The sequence below is a fragment of the Capsicum annuum genome, chromosome 2 (genome assembly GCF_002878395.1).
Source record: "Capsicum annuum cultivar UCD-10X-F1 chromosome 2, UCD10Xv1.1, whole genome shotgun sequence".
In the NCBI taxonomy this organism is placed as follows: domain Eukaryota; kingdom Viridiplantae; phylum Streptophyta; class Magnoliopsida; order Solanales; family Solanaceae; genus Capsicum; species Capsicum annuum.
This window is the reverse complement of record NC_061112.1, coordinates 131028213-131051425: the sequence shown is the minus strand read 5'-3', so window position 1 is coordinate 131051425 and position 23213 is coordinate 131028213. Positions and strand designations below refer to the sequence as shown.

At 29.4% G+C, this 23213-nt stretch overlaps 1 protein-coding gene, 2 long non-coding RNA genes and 1 other non-coding gene across 12 annotated transcripts in view; 2 read left to right on the top strand and 2 right to left on the bottom strand.

Moving 5' to 3' along the window:
• Positions 1-2103: 2103 nt before the first annotated feature.
• TRNAD-GUC lies at positions 2104-2175 on the top strand. Its single transcript has one exon. It is a non-coding gene; the product is annotated as a tRNA-Asp (tRNA).
• A 158-nt stretch (positions 2176-2333) lies between these two features.
• LOC107861230 (myosin-1) lies at positions 2334-5921 on the bottom strand. Its single transcript, XM_016706586.2, has 6 exons — positions 5200-5921; positions 4207-4339; positions 3879-4022; positions 3681-3796; positions 3399-3587; positions 2334-3104 (listed from the first exon to the last, which is right to left on the bottom strand). The coding sequence occupies exons 1-6, from the start codon at positions 5503-5505 to the stop codon at positions 2655-2657; spliced, it is 1338 nt and encodes a 445-aa protein (XP_016562072.1). The 5' UTR covers positions 5506-5921; the 3' UTR covers positions 2334-2654.
• A 9941-nt stretch (positions 5922-15862) lies between these two features.
• LOC107859466 overlaps positions 15863-23213 on the top strand; it is a 9094-nt gene continuing 1743 nt past the window's right edge. The window contains exons 1-8 of one of the 9 annotated variants that reach the window (XR_007052375.1): positions 15864-16022; positions 16091-16159; positions 16320-16388; positions 16619-16724; positions 17459-17701; positions 18725-18793; positions 20231-20308; positions 20568-20783. This is a non-coding gene — a long non-coding RNA (uncharacterized LOC107859466). Of the gene's footprint in view, positions 16389-16618; positions 16725-17458; positions 17702-18724; positions 18794-20230; positions 20309-20567; positions 20784-23213 lie in introns of all 9 variants that reach the window. The other 8 variants (XR_007052371.1, XR_007052379.1, XR_007052373.1 and 5 more) reach the window with 8 other exon arrangements.
• On the bottom strand, positions 19745-22080 carry LOC124896020. The gene is made up of 2 exons (XR_007052380.1): positions 21412-22080; positions 19745-19866 (listed from the first exon to the last, which is right to left on the bottom strand). It is a non-coding gene; the product is annotated as an uncharacterized LOC124896020 (long non-coding RNA).

Below are 23213 nucleotides of genomic sequence, written 5' to 3'. Positions count from 1 at the left end.
CTGTGAAAATATGGACAATTGGAGTCAGTCGGCCTAATTTATTTCCTTTTTTTAGCCACTTGGCCCAAAACCACTCTCCTTACACAATTCAAAAAATTAAATACTCTTTATAATTGTTACTCTTAAATCACTTTTCTTTTCTAAATGTACTTTCTCAAATCTTCTTTTTCTCTTCTCCATTATACATCGATCAATCTACTGTATTTTATGATCAATATCAAAAATTAATCTGCTGTTTCTTGCATTGGAGCATTGAAAACTATGGACATGAAGCAAAAAGTAGAAAATAAAGGAAAGTTAAAATTAACGGGTAAAATGGTCAATTTTGACCTCAAATTTATTGTTAATGATGATTATTTTACAGAATCATTATATACAGGTTTATACTTAAAGCAATGTCATAATTCTTTAAACTTGAAGAAGAAAAAAATAAAATAATGAGGTCTCAAGGTAAGAGAAAAGCCATGTCTTGGTCCATGTCCTTCTCAGAGGTTGATTCAATCACGGTGAGTCGGAGATGTTCTTCTTAGAGGTTGACTCAATCACGGTGAGTCGGAGATGTTTTGATGCATGTAAAGATAAAAATAAAATAAAATATGCTAATAGATACGCTTTTATACCAGATTGATACACATTTTTTAAAAGAGAGAAGGGGAATATTTGCATGCACATACAGTCTCTATACCCAATTGATACTCTTTTATACCAGTTTGATACACTTTTATACCACATGATACACTTTTTTTTAAAAAAAAAGAAGGGGAACCTATGGATGCATATACAGTCTTTATACTCATTTAATACATTTTTATGTCACATTGATACACTTTTATACTACATTGATATACTTTTTAAAAAAGGGAGAGGGAATTCTTTGCATGCACATGCAATCCCTATATTCAGTTGATACTCTTTTATACCCCATTGATACACTTAAATTCAACATCAGATATCTACTGACCTCCATTTTTTATCATTATTGAAACTAAAACTGAAGTTGAAGCCATTATTTTGTATCAATTTTGAGCAAATTTACAATGGGAAAAAATTATAGGAAGCTAATAGAGTGCAGATTTTTGGAGATTTGATACAAAATTTATGGAATAAGAAAAATTAATTGAAGTATCAAAAAAGGTAAAAGAATGGAGGTTTGGGAGTTTGAATGGAAAGGAAATTGTGAATGAAAAGGAAAGAAAGAAAGAGAAAGTTACTTTAACGACATTTTCGATTATGTTTAAGCATATAACAGTGAAGGTTAGCTAGTGAAATTAGTTTGTGGCTATTTATAGGGTATTTAATTTTGAGTGCTATTTTTATGATATTATTCTAGTTTTAAGTGTTATTACTGTCCTTTTCCCTAATATTTATCCATTAGTAACAGATTAATACAAAACCCAATATTAATATAAAAACCTATAACTCTTAAATTGCTTCACTTTACATTTTACTTTCCAAATTTTCAGAGAGTTCTCATTATTTTCTCATCTTACTTTCATCTTAATTTTCTCATTCTCCTCATTCGTCAAGTTTTGATTTAGGTTTGTTTCTCTTCTTTCTCTTTTTTCTTGTGGAATTATGTTATAGTTAATTATTTTATGGAGTTAAATTTTTAATAAGTTGTCTTTAATTCTTCATTCTTCATGATCACATTTTTGAGAAGGAAACTTTCAGACAAGCTATTGTGACTTGTGACTTACAAATTAAACCACAGAGTATCCACATAATATTACTTTGAGAGATAGTAGTTTAAACGTCTTAGTAATTTGCCAACTTAATTTTAATTGGAACTACTCTATTACCATTATTTATTTATTTTAAATATTTTTAGTGAAAACATTTAATTTTTTCTTCAATCACATTATAATGGTAAAAAAATTGAGAAAAAAACCGAAAAACCGATTAAAACCGAAATATAAAAATCGATTGTATATTGGTTTGATTTGGTTTATAGATTTCGAAAATCTACATTGTTGATTTGGTTATATTTTAATAAAAAATCGAACCAACTCGACCTATGTACACCCCTAACTGCAACATTTTAATTTGTAAGAGAACCTTGACGAAATACTAAATGAAAATATGTCAAGACAACCTCACGACCAAGTCGTTGTAGTATAGTGGTGAGTATTCCCGCCTGTCACGCGGGTGACCCGGGTTCGATCCCCGGCAACGGCGCTTTTTAAAATTTCTAGTTCCTTTTTATTATATTAGTTGTAAATCAGATAATGAACTAATTGTTTATCCCTATTTTCTTTTAGTATCTCATCAGGTCATTTTTCTTCTTGATGTTAATTTTCTTGACAAATAAAGTGACTTATTAATTGTGTGACCATATATATGACAAGTCAATATGTGAATTTTGTACTATGAACTCATTGCACGAGGAGTTTTCGTATGGATCTGTGAAATCAATTTATATGCTTGTTCTGTACATGTATCTCCATCTCCATATTGTGTAAAGAAAGCAAGATATATCTTCTGTTGCCCGCCTTTAACTCATAGGAAAAATAATAAACATGAAGAACTAATGAGGGGGGAGATGATAATGAGAAGTTATGTTGCTCGGACTCTCCAAATATGTAGTTGCACCAGTGTCGGGTCATCTGACCCCTTTGAAGAATCCGAGCAACATAGATGAGAAGAAACTGACTTTTTCATCTTCCACACCATATCTTTGAACCCTTCCCCCTCTCAGAGTGTCCTAGTTGCTTCATCGTTGCTTTTGCCTCCCGCAATTTATTCTTGTAATCCTTCTTCCATGCTTCAAATCTAAGCTTCAGCTTCTGGAGCTCATAGTTAGGCCTGAGGGTGGAAGCTTCCTCCCCTGATTTACATTGATCGTTGACGACAAAATTTTGATAGTGATTGACCATGTCCATCACATGGTGGTTATTGCACTGGTTCTTGGTATTTGATCTGCCACTAATTGGTTGTGGTTGTGTATCATGTACCTCATCGGGGAGATTCAGCGCATTCCTTCTAAGGGACGTACTTCTTGGGAATCCGTCATGCCCATAATCATCTTGATCTTGAAGTATTAGTAGTCTGAGTTCTCCCTTAGTTTTTTCATCGCCGTGTTTTCCCCTTTCTGCAGCCAGACTTATCTGCAAGATACGCAATGTCTTTTGGTTTAAGCAAAATGATACTGACTTTCTGGCTTTCCAACTAAAAAGGTACAAGATTGTATGAACATAAGCCAAATATAATTTATAAGCAATCTCATTGGTGTTAAATAAGCTAGTAGGCGGATATTTTACCACTGTGGACTTTATGGAACAAATAAAGTAATCTGAGGCAAATAAGGAAAGTGATTTCCACAAGCTCCCACAGTTCATAAGAAATTCAGATGGCAGAAACTGAACAACATTTGCTTTTAAATGAAAACACGGAATGCTCACCTGTATAGACGTTAACTGATCTTGCCACGTCTTCTCCATAGCTTTCATCTTTGACTCATACTGATTCCACTTTTTCTCATAATGCTGAATATGCAGCCTCAAAGCTGCATTTTCTTCTTTCTTTCTCTCCAGAGCTGCCTCTGTCTTCAGAATATGCCTTTGAAGATCAAGCAGAACTGAGCGCGGTACCTGATGGGAGTTCAAGCAACCAAAGTGGTTAGTAAATGTTATTGTTGATGTTTTACAGCACTTAGAACCTGTTGTCGAAGAAACAATGTGCACCTTAGTTTCTTGTTCCTTATTGGCAAGGTCATTCTTTTCTCTAATGTTCTGATCACAAGTTGGTTTTCCTTTACCCAAGAGATTGAACTGCTTTCGAGTCAACCAACCTCTAATAACTGCACAACGCAGAGAAAAGCTGAGGACTCTCTTCAAAAACTATATATTCAAATCTTTGGATTAAGCATTCTACAATCTTACCTGATTGCAGACGTATGGCTGCAGTAAGCTGTCGTTCTATTCTTTTACAACGATGTTCCTTTATGTGTTTCTGTATAACGACAATTGCTTTTAATCGCCTCGTGAGACCTTGATAATACTTTCTTTCAATTTCACCACGCACAACTGCAAGAATCGTTGACTATGGTTGAGCTACGATCATCAAAATTGTGATGGAAAATGTGATACAAGCTGCAGCTATTTGCCCATGAGGTTAATTATTGTTTAATATGATTGATTCTTCTTACTGGTCTGTACTTAGTATTATAGCTTATGAAGTTTTGAGAAAAAATTGGATATTGTGAATTACATGATTGTAGAGCTACTGCTCCAGTTTTAAGCTCATGATAGTACCGGCGGGCTTGGTAGCCGCGAAAGCATCTCTGAATTTGCAGTACTCTGTTGAGTCCATCTGATTCTCTCAAATCAACCATCAAACAAATCTGTGGGATAAACCACACTCATCATCAAAAATCAGTATTTGTTAAGCTAACAACAAATGAAATTATGAGAAATATGACTGATTCAGTTTATCAGTCTCAGGTTTACCAAATCTGATAAATCTAAATAAGATGCAATATGAAACTTTCTCTACACCTTCTGTCATCTAAAGACTGTATATTTAATAAATAAACAAATGGCCTCTTTCATTAAGCTAGGATCTTATTACATTTGCCAACTAGTGAAGATAAAATTTGCATCTGGAAAAGCTTGAATTGTTCTAATAAGTGTCATTTCCTGGCACCCTCAGAGTACAGTTCTTTAATAATCCTATCAACGCATAGACAATGATCATATAGTAAATTTCATGAACCAATAAGAACTTAGAAAATAAAAACTCCTTTGCAATAATTTAAAAAAATAAAGTGATCAGTGAAGTGAGAATGAATCATCGGCATAGGTTCAAATTCTAGCAAATAGTCAAACATAGCTAGTTGGTTTTTGCCATTCTACCTAAACCTTAGTTGGCAGAGTTAAGCAGGCACCCAATGGTTCAAATTCTAGCAAAGAGTCAAAAATAGCTAGGTGATTTCTGTTATTCTACCTAACCTTAGTTAGCAGAATTAAGCAATACCAGTGTTAACAGGAGGTAGCAGGTATACAAAGGAAATATGGAATAGTCGAAGTGCGTGCAAGTTAACTCAGCTCGATAGTTTAACAAAATTAAAACTTCAAGAAAAAGTGCCCAAAGTTTCCCTCAAAACAGCTTCGCTACCTCCACGAGGTAAAGGCAAGTACTGCGTACACTCTACCAACAGATCCATTTGTAGGATTTCACTAGATATGTTGTTGCTGTTGTTACCTTATCAGACATGGCTGCAGAATCCCTCTCTACTGAAGTACTCCATTGATCAACAAATGCCTCTTTCCATTCAACCTGTGATAATGCATCTTCTTGAACCCCAATGCCTTCAAGATTCCTCTTTTCATTACCACAAGGTGTCAATCTCCTTCTTCCCTTAGGCAACCTAGCCTTAATGACAGGCCTAACAGGCAAAGGTGGTGGCAGGTTATTTGTTTCTTCCTCTTCTTGTTGAAGTTCCTCCAACATAAGCTCCAGTGTACTAAGACTCCCCATCTGATAAGTTGTCACCATCACAGAAGACATGACTTACAGTTCTAGCAAAAACTCTTAAATCAGACACAAGCAAACAGACAAATATTACAAGAACTGAGAGTTCGAATCTAATAAGGATTTGATGAAAAGGCTGCTGTTTGGCTTTACTTTAGATGCCAAAATTTTAAGCTGTGTCTGAGGAATAATAAGAGTTGCATGTGTAAATTGTCAGAAAGATTTGCTTTTTCTCAGCTTTTGCTTTGTTTGAAAGAAGTACTTGAAGGTTCATGTAGGTCCAGTTTTCTTTTATCATTAAAATATGGGGAAAAAGAGAATTTTATAGCAATTCTTGGAAGACAAAATGGATATTTTAAAACTGATTGAGGCCACAGCTATGAACTCATTGGGTTGCTGGATGATGAAGAAATGGAAAACAGGAATGGTTGGTATAATTACTTCTTGGGACATCCCAATAGATTTTATAAGTGTTAACAAGTTATTAAATGTTATGAAATAATGAAAAAAATAATACAAGACTAAGAATTTTGAACAGACATAGACTATATTTTATTTCTCCGCATACCAACTGAACTGACTTTCTATTTACGAATGAAAAGAAATCATTGAAAGACTTTTCAAGAAGATGTCTACTTAATTGCAAAATCCAGGAACTGAGCCAAGACTTTTCAGAAAATTACAGGCAAGTTATCTGTTTGAACTACTTACAAATTGTCTGTTAGATTACAAGTTAATTTATAAATTTGTGTAATAAATCGTCATAATTATTTTATATTATCAAATTATTCAAAATATATATTATAGCCAAATGTTCTCAGTTCTTGTGAAGTGGAACTTGTAGTCTTGAAAAATAACTTATTACAATAAGATTAAAAACATTATAGTGACGGTATGTGTATAATATAGAACTTAATTTGTATTTTTCTTCAGAGAATTTTCTGTTACAATTTGTCGCAGTCTAAACTTTATGGTGGTGCCTTTTTCTCACTTTAAAGTAACATAAATTGACTTCAAAGTAATATTTGGCATCAGTCTCCAAAATTTAGAAAACTCTAGTAAGCAATTAATCAAATTAGATACTAATAAAATTAAGGGGAAAGGACAAATATGATCTTTCGGTCAAATAAATTTCTCTAAAAAGGACCTAAGAATTGTAATTTCACAAATTAGTCATTTCAGCTCTTTTGTAATATGTCAATTCATTGTTTTCTTTTTCTCCTTTTTCCTTTGTTGGCTGCTCTTCTCAATCTCTTTCGCTATTCTTTTAAAAAAATTAAAAAAAAACCTTTTTTATTTTACCAATTAAATATAATTTTATGACATTTTTTTCCTCAATAATTTATAGTTAGAATAGAAAAAAAATCAGTACATTATATTTTTTATTTGTATTATTTTTTGTATATAATTTATTATCTAATAAATATATAATCAATCTATAATATTGATTATTATTTTTAAATAATTGAGTAATTGCTTTTTTCAGATTATTTTGCATTCACCAACATTATTTTTTTTTTTATAAATAAATTTTATTACCAAAGTAGCAAATAAAACAGGGAAGTAGACTTGAACATCATTAGCCCTAAGCCTTACTGAAGTTCACCAACATTATTAAAATAAAATACTATTTGTTTTATTTAATTTTACTTATTTATACAATAAAATATAATATCATATACTTTTAATATAGTATAATTGTTAAAGATATATATTTATATATAATAATAATACAGTTTCTATACATATAAATATTCTATATAATAATTACAACATTTTTATACACATTCTATACAATTTTTAACCACAACAATTATTTAGATACATATTTTATACGACTCTATATAGTTTCTACATGGATTCTAAAAATGTATCAATCTAGTATAAGAAAGTATCAATTGAGTATATGGACACTGCAAGTGTATCGATGTAGTATAAAAGTGTATTATTATGGTATAAAAGAGTATCAATTGGGTATAGGGACTACATGTGCTTGCATAAAATTTTCTTTCTCTTTGTTTTTTTAAAGTGTATCAATATAGTATAAAGGTGTATCAATTTGATATAAAAGTGTATCAATTGAGTATAGAAACTGCGTGTGCTCAATTGGGCCAAATGGCTAAAAAAGAAAATTAATTTAGCCAGTCCATGTTCTTTTCCCTAAAATTTTACGGATCACTTAGTTTAGCAGCCCTATATAAATTAATTGTTAGTTTTGTGTATTCTTTATATTTTTTTATTAAAAAAAAAAAAAAAAAACTTTAAATTGTAAAGGATCATGTTCGTTCAATCATTTCCCCTCTTAGAATTGGGCTAGTCTAAGGCTCAGATTTTCAAAATAAATGCAGTTTCATTTTTATTCTGTATAGAAAATCCAAGCAAGATCTCAATTGGCTTTAACTGTTCAAAGCTTGGACCAAACTATATATTACTCTATGATTAAACTAAATAAGATTTCATGACCCAATCCTATCCAGTGAATTTGGATGATTAGATCCAATGCATGGTTAAGTGCATGAGTTGATGGAATTAATTATTGGGATGTGAAGAAACTACTACTGGTACTAAAGTTTTAATTAATTGGTTAGCATGTAGTAGTTGTATATGTCTAATAAGATTTTGAAGGAGAAGGTGGGGGAAATGATTATGGGTTATGATCAATGTGCCTCGAGCTCCTGAAATATCTCTATTAAAATTGGAGTAATATGAGTACTTTGGTACTTGGATATTATTGATTTTTAAGCCTTGGTTTCATATGACGAGACACAAAAGGCAAACTCATGGAAAGATGTAACCCCACTAATAGGATAGGTTAAATATTTTCATATGCCAGAAAAGCTTGGATAGTTCAATGTCGAAATTAAAGAAACTTAACAAAGGGGGAGATTCAGAGAAAGGAGACGAAGAAAATGTGTGTATATATCTTAAATTGTGTATATCCCTTAGAAAATGTGTCTATATATCTTAAATTGTGTATACCCTTAGGGCAGGGGATCACGGACACTCAATAATAAATCTTAAAAAAAGAAAATGTATTTATATATTTATGTATGTGTATATATCTTATATAAATTATATATATTTTTGTATTGGCGTCCTTAGCAACAAAGGTAAAAGATGAAGCGTTTGAAAGTTTAGGTCTCAGGTTTGTATGCCTATGCTTTGTTTATGGTAATATTCATATTTATTGGCGGTAGAATACGGTTCCTCAAGTACGCATCATCTTTCACTTAGGCACTTCAAGTGGACATTGTTTTATTTTGGCACCTCAAGCGGCCTTCAAGTGTGTCACTTTGGCACCTTTTGCTGAATCAACAAATTTATATTGTGTGCGTGTATTACACGCGCCCGATGATGTGGAAAGTGACAAATAATATGCTGACACGTGTCATTTCTCTAAAAAATATTTTTTAAATCATTAATTAATTTTTTTCAGAAAAAAATCAATAATCACCCCTTTCCCCAATAATTAATTTTAAATAAAAAATACTCAAATAATTTATAAATAATTAATTTAAATAAAAAATACCCCCTCCCCCTAACCTACCCACCCCACCAATCTTCTTCTTCAAACACCCCACACACCCACCCCATCAGTCCACCCACCCCACCAGTCCACCCATCCCGCCGCTCCTCCCACGCCGCCCACCCACCCGTCCGCCACCCCACCCACCCTATCAGCCAATTTTTAATTTTTTTAATTGATTTTATTTGATTTTAATTTTTCTTCACGGATTTAGCTTTTATTTTTTAAGTTCTTTCATCAATTTTGCTTCGATTTTTATTTTTCCTTCACTAATTTTTCTTGATTTTTATGCTTTGATTTTAATTTTTTTTATTGATTTTATTTGAATTCATTTTTTTCACTGATTTAGCTTTATTTCTTAAGCATTCTTATTTCTTATAATTAAGCATTCTTATTTCTTGATTTAATCATTCTTGTTTTTTGATTTCTTCTTTTATAAAAGAAGTAAGATTCTTGATTTAATCATTTTAGCATAAGGATGTGTTAAGGAAAAAAATGGTGGTAGGTTAATGGATTGAAGAAGAAGAAGAAGAAGAAGAAGAAGAAGAAGAAGAAGAAGAAGAAATACGAAAATGCCACCCAAACGCGCCTTCAATGCGTGTGTCACACGCACCTTGCCAACTCAACAAAAAATGTCAAAATGACATACTTTATACCTACTTGAGGTGCCAAAATGGAACAATGTCCACTTAAGGTGCCTAAGCGAAAAATGGTGCGTACTTGAGGGACCTGCGTATGTATTCTGCCTTTATTGGCCGAACAACTATACCCATCATTAGTCATACTAGTCTCTAATACGTGTGTTGCACGTGTATTTAATATTAAAGAAGAAAGTTGCATGTATCCAAAGAATAAACTCATTATATTCGAATTAATGAATACATGACTTTAAATATATATATATATATATATATATATATATATATATATATATAGTCAGACCTCTCTATAATTATCCGTCATTATAACGGTATTTCACTATAACGATCCGATTTTCTCCGAAATCGATTTCATGTTATATGTTACTTTTCTATAATGACATTCTACCTATAACAACAATGACGTTTATTATAATGATACACTCTTTGTAAAATTACCTCTCTATAATAATATATTTAAATATTTATATTTTATAAAAATATATTATGTATTGTATAAAATAAAATATTAATGATAATCATCATTAAACTAAATCAATTGTAACCTTTTTAAGATCTTTAACCGTTGTACTTTAGGACAACATAAGTTCAACGCCTAAAATTTTCTTAGTCTTATGAGAAATCACTTGGGAGTAGAGATTCGGACAATCACAAGGTAAGAAGGAAAAAAAAATCTTAGAAATATATTTGGATCCTCCTTGTTCCGCTATTATTTTTGTTAAATTGCTTAATAATTTTTCATATTTTTATTAGTAACAATTAAATAAGATTTAAATGTCAAACACTACTACTATATTTGCATAACAACATCTCTTTATAGTAGCAATGAATTTTTTGGACAAATATTACAACTATAGAGAGGTTTGACTGTAAATACATTAAATAATATATTTAAATTAAAAATAAATACAAAAAAATATGAGCTCTTAAAAAGTTAAAATATTTTCAAACTTTTAGAAGTTCCAAATAAAGATATTAATGTTTTTACTTTTGTCAATTACAATTTCCTCGCTTTCTCTCTCTTTCTATTTTTAAATGGTAAAAAAAAAAATCAGTACAAAATACATAAAAGACGGATAAACTATTGAAAAATAGTAATTAATTTTAAATAGATTATAATATTTTATTCTTTAATTTCACTAATGAAAAATAAAATTTAAGCTTTTGTTTGTAAATTCAATACCATAAGAATTATAATGTAGCGATTAAAATTTTTATGCTATGAGAGACTTTTCATATTGTTTTCTTAATATGAATTCTTAAGTTTTTATATCTTTCACTTTCAAAAGTATAAATAATTCAGAATTCATATCTTCTTTTGTCAATTTAAATTTGTACCACTATTTACGCGTCATCAAAATGTAGTTAGTTTAACTAACATGAAAACATGATTCTTTAGAAAATAATAGAATTAATGCATCTTCAATCGTCCAAATTAAATTCGAGTTCATATCAAAAGGTCCACATCAGAAGAGAAAGACGCTCTCTAACAAAAATAACTCTGTGTCAAACCCAAAAATTCAAATTATCCAAATTGATTTAATGATCAATGCGTCTTGATATATCAACATTTTACAGTCATAAATTAAATAGATATAAATTAAAATTAATAAAAAAAATGCATAAATTAAAACCAACATCCCAAGAGCTTGTAATTCACACGATTTTAATGTTAACACATATTTAACAAAAACCGAAGTATAATGCCTAACATCTGTAATTTATTTTGTTGAGAACATCTAGCAACCACTACTTCTTAATTCAAGTTATGTTAAATACATATGAGATTGAAAAATTTAACCAAAAGAGAAGTTATTCTCATATAATAATGAATATTCTCAATTCAACCCTTCAAAATATTATTACCAAAAAAAACTAATCTCAAAAGGTGAGTTTAATTTAGCTAAACCTCGTGCTTCGTATGTCATATCAAATAGACCGAAGAATTGTATTATACGTTAAATTTGTACTTCATTCAAGAATACTTTTGAAGAAACGCTTATCAACTCGTTCGTACCGTGAATACTTTTAAAGAAACGTTCCCTCATTCTCTTCTTTGTCTTTTGATGTGTCTCTTTGTCGCATTGTTTAAGGAGATGTCAATGTATTTCACATGAAAAGAATAAGAATGAATATCTATAATAATTTATATCATTCAAAACTAAAAATTGTCACACAAAATTAATCACTTTTTAAAATCTGGATCATCAGCTATCTGTATATATTATCATCATCATCCATCTTCAAGATACCTACAAAATCAACGCACCTCAAAATAAATTAAATATTAGAAAAATATTTTCTACCGTAAAAACTAACTCTAAAGCAAACAATAAAGAATGAACTAAGATCAAAAGTAAATAATTTTGTTTTATATATTCATTGAAGATGCTATTACATTATTGTAGAAGGATTGTCAATTTATAAAAATCCAAAAGCTTTCCAAATTATCTAAATATGGTAAATTTATATTTCCCCACCACCATAAATAACTACCAGTTTCAAAAGAGTAAGAATTCCAACAACAATAATTAATAAGTCTAATTTAGTAAAATAATTTTTTAATAAATATTTTTTAAGGCAACTGTCAGACCAACTATTTTGAAACGGAAGAAGTAGTTATAAGGAAAGTTACTCTTTTTTCTTTCTCTTATTTTTTCCCCTCGAAACACAGATGCATAGATGCTTTTGTTTCCTTGAAAGGAAAATTACTCTTCTTCTTTCTATATTTTTTTCTTCCAAACACAGATGCAATTTTTTTTTTTTGTTAGTAATAAGGAAAATTACCTAGTTCTTCATGTTTCCTCTTTTATTTCTTTTCAAGAATTCAGTACTTGTAAACTATAAATAGTGATCTTTTGAGTAGTTTTTTCCTCTCTAATTCTTCTAATCGTAATATTTGTTTTATTACCATATATTTTAGGACTCTTAATTTTTTCTTTCCATATATATTTTAGGATTCAATATTATAGTTAATATTATTAAATAATTAACTAAGAATTTGAGAAAATAGTGAAAAGACAATTTTGTCTATTATGGAGTGTTTTAATGAATGACAAAAAGTTCAAATCCCTCACACTTTTAATATATATATATATATATATTAATTTAGTGTACGTGCTTTGCACGTGAGTCTTTAATTAATAGACTTACAATTCCAAAGCAAATCAAACCTTGATCCTTAAGAAGTTTAGCAATCTAAATGGCCGAATAAAATATTGAAAACCTTGATGGCAAATTTCGTTTGTGATAATATACTTGTTTTGTTCAATTTTTCAATCAGAATTTTTCAACTGAAAACAAACATGAGAAATTATCAAAAAAGAAGAATCTATTATCTGTGTATAATTCATATTATCTTTAAAATTATTAACTAAATACAATAACAATGCTAACATATTAGTCCAATTTCATATATAGGATAGTTGTGTGTGTTGACCTAGCCTCGAACTCATTGTGTGAAAGAATGATCAAGAAAACTTGAAAAAGCTAGACAAAATTAATGAAAAGAATTTGAAATTATAACTCCTTTTATAGAAGTTTTAAAATAGACAAATAAAAGAATTCCCTAAAAAAAAAAATTTTTTTTTAAACATGTATATGATTTGTATTAAAATACCTCCAACTATTAAAGGAAAAACAAAAGGAGGACGGACTCCTCTAAATTTGGAAAAATTTTAAGACTCCTAGTGCACTTTTATTTTACATACGGCTTACCCAAAGTGATTTTAATTGTATCCAAAACTAATTACGGTACTTTCTATGATAACAAATTGGACATTTTAATTACGTTAAAAAGAGGAGTTTTAACATTTAGGTAAATAACAAAAATTTTATTGGTAACTATAATTTAATTAAAGGTTAGACGATTTTGTTTATTGTAAGTATTTTAATGAAGGACAAAAAATTTTAATCATTTTTCTAAGGGTTTTAATATATTGTAGATATAGATTATAGATATAAATTATAGATATAGATTATAGACATAAATGATTTGCATCACAAGCAAAATATTTATTACTCGAAAAAAAAAAAAGGCAGTAAATTTGTAATACTAACATTTCAAGTAATTAAATTGAATTTAATAAAGATGTAGTTAATGTAAAAGTCCTTTTATGGTATATAATTCAAATAAGGAAAGGTTTAAGGACTAAATTTAAATGAATTCAAACTAGGAAAAGTTTTATCATAAATATATTTAATTAATTTTCAACTTTTAACTATTAGAAAAAAATAGTGAAAAGACGATTTTGTCTAAAGAAAATACTTTTAATGAAAGGTTTGATTACCAAAATTTTAATTGATTTGCCTTGAGTAATAATAAAATAACTTAAAATATAATTATAATTTTATTTAATAGTTATATTACTTTGCTAACGTGATTTTATCATCTTACAATTATATCGTGACTTTGTTGCCTTAAAATTTTATTAAATAGCTAATTAATTACAATTTTAACTTAAAGGAAATCCTAGTGTGATGTAGCTATCTTTTTTCCTTACAAATTTGATATATTACATAGTTTTAGGGTATATAATTCAAAAAAGGAAAGGTTTAAATTAATTCAAACAATTAAAGGTTTTTTCATAAATATATTTAATTAGTTTTTTAACTCTTAAATATTAAAAAAAATCGTGAAAAGACAATACTATCTATTACAGAGAGTTTTAATGAAAGATAAAGAGTTCAAATCACTTTTATAAAAGACTTCATACTTTTAATATATATATATATATATATATATATATATTTATATTTATATATTAGATGTTTATAAAAAAATACATGATAATTTAGTTATTAAAAACTTCAAAAAAATACTAAAATTTAAAAATCTTACCTCAAATCACAATAAAATGTGCCTTAATAAAAAAAATTCTATATCTAGACCTCTTTTTTCTCTGCACGTTGTAATTTTGAAGAAAAAAAAATCTAAATCTTACTAAAGAAAGAAAATTATCATTAATTAATTAATTAAAAAATAATTAGTGATTCAAAAGCTAAACAAATTGATCAAGCGTACTAAGATTTTTCTTTCCTTCTCTTTTTTTGGCCAACTTTCAAGTTATTATTAGATTTTGGTAGATTATTTTTTCCTTTTTTCTAGAATATAAATTTTTGCTTTTGCTGCGTTTTATTATGTCATTCTTTTCCTCTATATTTTAGGACTCCTTTTCTAAGTACACATGGAGAAAAAATTCATCAATATTAATTTTTCATATATATTTTCTTACTATATATTGTAGGACTCTTTTTAAATATTATTAATATAATAGTATAACAATTGGAGAAAATAAGTGAAAAGACAATTTTATCTATTGATGAGGATTTTAATGAAGGGCAAAAAGTTCAAATCACTTTTCTAAAAGTCTTCACACTTTTAATACATTATAGATAGGTTATAGATTTTAATATATATATATATACTAGATTATGGTACGCGCGTTGCACGTGTATCAAATATTTTCTTAAAATAAAATTATGTAGAAATTTTATTAATTGTGCATGTGTTGTTTTATTAAATCTAAAAACGTTAAGAAAATTACGCAAAAATTTCAAGATTAAAAAGTGCAGTTTATTAAAGTTGAATTTTTTCCTCATACTTACTTATTTTCTATTTTTAAAATGATGTATTTCTATGAAGATTTATTTTTATTCTTAGGCATTTATATATTTATACTTTACGTAAAATAGAATATAATGAAATGATTTATAATAACATAAAATATATAATTTAATCATAAATCGTAACAATTAATTTTTTAATTTTGTACTCATTTAAAATATAGTTTATATAAGTTGATAAATAGTGAGTTAAATTTATATAAAATTTTAAAATTTTATGTATGTAAACAAGCATTTTTTTTAAAATAAATTTTTGGTGGTCCATTAGGACCTTTTTATTAAGTATAAATAACATAAATATGAATCCTTTTGGAAGTAATTACATTCTCTCCCACTTTGTTAATCACTTTACTCTCTCTCCCTATTAATATACATAACATAGCCGACATATACATAGCATTCTGTGTATATATTGGGATTTTTGTAATTTGTAATATTGGAAACATAAATTGTGTATTTGTGTAATTTTTAGTTTTATTAACATAAGACCCTTAATGTTTTATACAAACAGATTAGGCCCAAAATTGGGTCCACAAAAGACCCGGCCCAAACAGAAAAAGGGAATCTCAAAAGTTTCCTAAATGTCTCTGTAAGTTTGGATTTGAATAGAGTATCAAATACTCTTTCTGTTCCATTTGTCCGCAACAATAGTGATGACGTTCTGCCATATTCGAAGCTCTATTTCCTCCTTCTATGGTGGTGAATTGGAGCAAATATCTTTCTATCAACTTCACATCTGTCAGGTAGTGTCTTCTTCATTTAATTTGTGGAATTTGAACACTAATTGATGCCTCTTCTCTTTTGTTTTTAGGTGGTATTAGGTATCTCTCATGACCAGACCACATTTTTTCACCCAGATCCCGAGCTCTCTCTTTGTAAGGTGATTGAAGGGTTTTGTTAAAAGGGTCCAATAATTAGATTAATAATAATAAAGAAAGATAATTAAGAAAGTAAAAACTCCACAAGTTTCACTGCAATTCTCTCCTTCCTTACACATTTCCTCTCTCTTTATTTTGATACTCAAAAAATTGATGAATAAGGTGAAATCATGAAGCTTAAACTTGAACATTTACTGAAAAGTATGTTCCTACTGCATCCATTGAAGAACGGTATGTCAAATTTCGCATGTAATTCCATCTTCTTTTCCTGTTTCCTTTATTTTTTTAGGCTTTAACTCGTTTGAATATATATTTTTTTAATTATATTTTGTATGTTTTGATTCTCTTAAAATCACTGTTGCATTATATGTTCCTAGTTTGATTTCTTGATCCTCCTTTTGCTTTTTATGTTCGAAGATTTCATTTTTTAAAAGGCATTCTGATTTAATTTCTTGTTTCAGGTGTGATTTGTTGGATTTTTACATATAATATGTGTTCGGTGTGCGTAATATTGTCAATTTTGAATATCCTGATGTTTGCATGTCAGCTGAGATAGTTGAAATTGAGGTATGGAATAAAAATAGAAGCAGGTCAAGTAAATAGAAATATTATGATTTGGTTTGTCATTTCGAGGTTACTATTGTTATTTATTTTCCGAAAAATTGAATTTGAGGGATGTTTGTGTACTAAATTTAGAATCTAATTAGTAGTACTTGAACTCATCGTTTAAAATTTATAACTCATAAAGTTGAAATCCCGACTCCATCCCAAACTTTGAACCCATAGAAATTGGCATAACTGGTGCCAATGGAAGTCTGTTGTCCATAGCTCGTCACTGCTTTAGTATTTGTGTTTCATTTGTAATCTAGTGTGTGTTGTGTATAGTTAGTGGATACAGATAGGACGATGTTCAATTAGACAGATGCCAAACAAATTTTGTTCTTTAATAGTAATAGATATTTGAAATCTAATTAGTAACAGATGCATGCCATGTGTTTGAATATAAACTTTTTTTTACTTGACGTTAGTTAATTGACATGTATTTTTACTCTATTACACCACTTAACCATCGTATGTTGTATTGATTTTATGTAAATACCCGATGCAGATAAGTATTTTTCCCATGAACAGTGTGGTCTCACATAGTCTACCCCGGTTTGATTGGATTGTGTATATTTATAGTTGAACCTGAAATTTATTGGTGTGCACTTGGTTCCACAAAGTTGCATCTGTCTGTGTTGTCATATATGTGTATGTGAAGCTGACTCATTTATTCAAATGGATGGTCTTACATTATGCAGAAAGGTGGCAAGGTTGTCGATAGCACAGGTGTTGACTGTGAGATTACAGAGGCAGAAGTCAGCACTAAGGGAAGCATACAAGAACAAGAAGTACCTGCCTCTTGACCTTCTTCCCAAGAAGATCAGAGCCATCCGGAGACGTCTTACAAAGCATCAAGCAATTGAATCCTTGCCCTGATTCTTATGGATACGTTGATAATCTTTTAATAATTGAAAGAACTACATAATGATCTGCTTTCTTTGGTAATAGTTTGTTAGTTTTGTACTCGATTCTTCAAATGTGATGCATCAATTTATTTTATTATAATTATTGACATTATAGTCTTTTTTCAGTGTGTTACAGTTACATGCCACTAATTTGCCTTAAAAGACATAGTTTAGTATTAGAAGGAATTCAACCTGGATAGAGCGAAATGGATATAAATGATTCAAATAGCGGAACCCAACTGGATTGGAAATGAAGTATAGTTGATCAAAATGATTTTGCATAGCATCTTCTTATCTCTGTGTTGTTTATTATCATGCTTGAAAGTAAAAAGTTGTGTACATTTATCACTATGGTGCATCTAAATCTTTACTGGCACTGTACTGCTTTCTTCTTTTGAAGAAGGGAAAGATTGTATTTACCATCAATGGTCTACCATGTGCCAATTTACTTTTGAAAAAAGAATTTCATGTCGTATTGGGTTATGCAAAATGCTCAACCCAACTCTCATAGTTGCATAAATGCCTTCACAAGTTTAAGTATGTTGACATTTGCGTGTCATTTATACCCTTTTCATTATAGTACTCAACAGTTTGCTTGATTAAAGGAAGACATAAGAAGTTAAGAGGAAATCCACGGAGAGGAAAGAAATAGAAAAATAGTATAAAAGAGAAGAAATATAAATTGTTCATTTTTATTCCATTTAGCTCTGAATTATGATGTGAAAGTAATGAATATTAGTTGATGTTCATTCTCCAGTGGTTATTCTGTTGTACTAATAATTTGGAAGTATAATTGGTCAACCAGTTAAAAGATGTTTCAATCACTCTCACCCGAACAACCACCAATGACATGCAAGTATGAATAAATATTTAGATGTCAATGTACCTTATGGGTTTGGAGTAATATAAGATCATTTATTAATTTCCCCTGCCTCTGTTGCTTGAATCTGTACAATTTGGAACATTGGGGTATTAGCTCTAGTATTCTTGGAACTGTCTTTTTATAATTACATTGTATTTAGTTCATTGTTACAAAAAAAAATTATATATTGTATGCAGTTTGTCAGACAACAACACTTGATTTCTTGGCAAAATATCAATTTCATTTCAATCTGTGCGTACGTGAAGGTAAGTCCTTAACACCTTGGTTCTTCTCTTGGACAACTTAATGAAATTTTATCATGTTGCAATTGCTATTTTTATTAGCTGCTAGTTGGGTATAATTCTGAAAGTTAAGGTTTTTATTGATTACTTGGGTAATATGGTGAAATGTGGTTTTGGATTTGAAATGAGTTTGTTCTGGACTTCTGATTTTAGCTGAAAGTGTTCCGTCTGACATTAACATGAATATTGATATATGATTTCACTTCTGGAACAAAATAGCAAAATTTGGAGAAACAAATACACAGAGAAGTAGTTGGCCAGTCACAAATTTCTAAAGCAAAAATGTTGTAGGAGTTTAAAAGGTACTCCCTCTGTCCTATTTTATGTGGTACCCTTTTACAGAATCACCAACTTAATAAACAACAATAATAATGGATCCTGAAACAACCATCATCGTCACCACCGTTACCAACATTGCTTTTTAGCAGAAACTCATAGGCAGTACACTTTGCAATGACTTGGAAAGTAACTGAATTTAAAGTAACTGTGTATCCTCAGAACCTGCAAACACGAATATTTGAAGTTAGTCTGATATTACATAATTGAAAGTGTAGTTAATATTTTGTATCAAGTAATCATATGTATTGTGTCTTACCTAATATCTCTTTGTAGACGATGTTTTTGCTGTATGTTCCTTTCTTGCGCTTTGGTTGCTCCGTCATAATCAAAACCTTAGTCGTTGACGTTGATACCCCCTCGATAGTGCAATGTATAGTTGTCCATGTGAAAAAACATGTTATGGCAAGTACAGTCCAACAGTTGGTATTGTTTGACCTTGTGCTTTGTTTATCGTCATTGAAAAGCACACTAGAAATTATTTTCTAATGAATTTGAATGGGTAACCTTCATTTTCGAGAGGTGATAGCTGGATTCGTGGAATAAATGCATGTTTGAAAGCATTTTGGCCCATCATTATTTCAGCATGTATGATGTTGTTGTCAAAACCTCGGCATATCATTCTCGTGCCATTACACAAGCCATTGGAAGCATCTAAATTTCTTAGTAACATGATAGGCACATTTTTGTTTAATACCAATCTGCATAAAAGTAAAAGCTACTTTGATAAGCCATTTCACTTAAGAAAGATATTGAATGATAATTGAATTTTTATAATTATAAGTTTGAAATCAAGTACATAGTAATATGTTTGTGGAGTAAATAACTAACTATTTCTGAAAAATATTTAATTATAAGGGATACATCAGCCCATGTTTAAATCTCTGTACATTGAGTGTTGCCCGAAAACTTTCCATCCCTCTTGTAGTTCCTGTCGGCTGCACTAATTAGTATTCTTTTCTTTTTATCTTGTTAGCTGAAGTATTCTATGAGCATTTGGTTTTATGATATACTGTTAGTGTCCATTTGTGTTCAATGGACTCAAGTTATAATTTTATCTTTCAGGATTAGTATCAACAACCTTTTGCGCAAGAATCAATTCGTAAAGATCTTCATGGAAATGAATTGAAGTTTTTCGATAAAGTTTGTGGTTAATTTCTATTTAAATTATTGATACAATAATATTACAGTAAAATACAATCATACGCTACTAAATATTGAAGAATATACCTTTGTGGAGGCAGACTGTACCACTTTACAAGCTTAAAGAAACTGGTGTACATCTATGTTTATATTTAGTTATGACAATATTTTCCAATGAGATGATTTGAAAGTTCATTTCTCGTCATGTTCCAAATAATTTTTCTTGCCAGGTTCTCATGTTTATTTAGTTTTTTTGTAGGTGATCGAATCTACAGATTTTACTGAGTTAACAAACAAAGAACCATGGCTCTAATCAACAAAGCTGGCTGTAAAATCAGAAATGTTGTTTGGGAAGCGTGGAAAGAGTGGTTAGGTAGCTTTGAATCTGGATCTAGCAGGAGTTGTATGGTTTGTAAAAATACAAATTAGCTTTTCAGAATGTGGAGGCATTGAGATTGAAGAGAGCTGGGACAAGGTTAGTTGGTCCAAAACGTTTACTCTTTTCGCTTATCTTAAAACTATTTGTTAGTTTTTTTGGCAAAACTGGTTACTCTACTCATTTTGGTAATATCCAGGAAATCAAGTTATTTTCTTTTCTCCTGTAATAACAAGATTTTCTTTTCTCCTGTTATCTCTTTCCTCTGTCATAAATTTCATTATGAAATAGGAACATTTAATATAATTCATTTGAACTATATAATATAATTTTTAGCTTAATTCAGAAAATCGAATATATGCAAATATTGTTAGTAGATAGAATATTGATTCTAAAATACAATCCCATGCTACTCAATATGGAAGAGTCTACCTTTGTTCTATAACTGAGAAATTACTGTTAATGGACTGTGGTTATGGAATGACACCTTAATCTAGTCCAAGATTTGTAAAACAAATCGGTAGCCAGGTAAAAGAATGTCACTTTAGTTTTTCCAACAATCTTTCACTACCTTCTTAATTCAATTAGGAAGTATAGCATTCTAATTTGTATATCAATGTGTTGTTTCTGTTCCTATCTGTTTATCGTGCTATTATGTAGTTTTTGTTCTGTTCCTTTGAGTCGAGATCAAACATAATCTCATATTAGTAAATATGTAAGAACGTACCTGTGGGGAGGCAGACCGTTTGGTGTTAGAGTATTTAAGTAATCTTCCTGATAGTAGTTGTTTGTATCATCCTCTGTAGAGTCGAAACTAAGAAACATTCTGTTTAAATAAACATAAAAAAGCAAAAAGAATAACTTGCTTAGGTTTATTAAACACGTGAGGTATGAAAGAATAATATTACCTCCTCATCATCTAAATTAAACTAAATTAAGTTGGCATACCAAGTAATATTGTGTTTAAATTAACAATGTAAAAAGGGAGAGATGATATAACGATAAAAAACCTGGAAATAAAATTGTTGAAATTGTGATGAGACGAAAAACAATGAAAGATGCAACTGTTTATGACGATGAACAATGAGAAAAGCTCAAGGGTTTATATGGAAGGACAGAAGGTACAAACCAAGACAAATTTGGATGTATTTTTTGGAAAAACCAAGTAGGCGTGTGTTTTTTTGATTGAAAAAAATCAAGTAGGAATCAAATTGGATTAAAAAAAAAAAGAGGAAAAGGTTAAATTTGGAAAGAATTTAATTGTAGGGAAATATAGGGTGTTTTTGGGTTGAAAGAAATCAAGTTGGAATCAAATAGGATTAAATAAAAAAAAGGCCGTATGTTTTATAAGTTGGAAAAAATTTAATTGTAGGAAAATATAGAGTGTTTTTGGGTTGAAAGAAACCAAGTAGGAACCAAATAGGATTAAATAAAAAAAAGGCCGTATGTTTTACAAGAAGGAAAGAAACATATAAAAAAATCGGGAAAAGCTAAATTTGGTAAAGGTTAATTATGGAGAAATTTAGGATGTTTTTTTGGTGAAAGAAACCACGTACAACACAAAAATAAATTTGGGAAGAATTTAATTCTTGAAAAAATTTAATATATTTATTTTGAAGAATTAAATTTTAGGAAAAAGGGTAAAAGACGGTTTCGTCTAAAGCGGACTCTTTTAATGAAGGCAAAAAGTTCAATTTACTTTTCAAAGGGCCTTCTGGCTTTTAATATATTATAGATTATAGATTATAGATATAGATTATAGATAGATATAGATATAAGTATGTCTATAATATAATTCTACTGCAATTACTTGCTAATTTGCCCATTAATATGTACATCCTTAGGCTTCGAGTTTATATGTCTTCTTGTTGTTTTTTTACTTTCATTTACCTTTTAAAAAGTTGTAAAATCGGGTAATTAAGCTAGTCATATTACTTTGCACTTCTTTACTATTAGCTCAAAAAAATACCCAAAACCACAAAAATTACTAATTACTAAATGAAATGGAGAACCAAAAAATAAAATAACATGGAAATTAGAAAGGAAAAACTACAAGAAGTAGCATATTTAAGGCTTAAATTATGAAAAATAACAATATTTTAATGAAATTACATTGTGTAGTAAATATAACATTAATTTAAGTATGGTCCCCCATTTACTGTCTTTGAGAAATTACCATGTATAAGTTTTCCTTTTTCGTGTCACTTCTCTTTCTCTTTCCTATAATTGATTTTTACTTTACCTTTTATTGTTTGAAATCTCTTAAATTCATCTTTCAATTTTTTTCATTTCCCATAAATTACTGTTATTTAAATTAGTAAATTCTTTTCCAAATCAAACTCAATTATGAAGATTATTATCTTCATGATATTCAAAATTTCAAAATATCACTCTATTATATCTCTAACTTTTTTTCTTGCTAGTTTTTTCATTTTCTTATCGTTTTATTTTTTTATTTTAATTTCTTTTTCATTTTTTTCTTTCCACTTTAGTTTATCTCTTCTACTTCTCTTTTTTTTTTTTTTTTTT

Coding starts and splice junctions, on each gene's coding strand:
- LOC107861230 (XM_016706586.2), bottom strand. CDS start 5,505: ATGTCTTCTGTGATGGTGACAACTTATCAGATGGGGAGTCTTAGTACA. Junction 4,340..5,199: donor CTGCAGCCATGTCTGATAAG/GTAACAACAGCA, acceptor TTTATCCCACAG/ATTTGTTTGATGGTTGATTT. Junction 3,588..3,680: donor ATAAGGAACAAGAAACTAAG/GTGCACATTGTT, acceptor AACTCCCATCAG/GTACCGCGCTCAGTTCTGCT.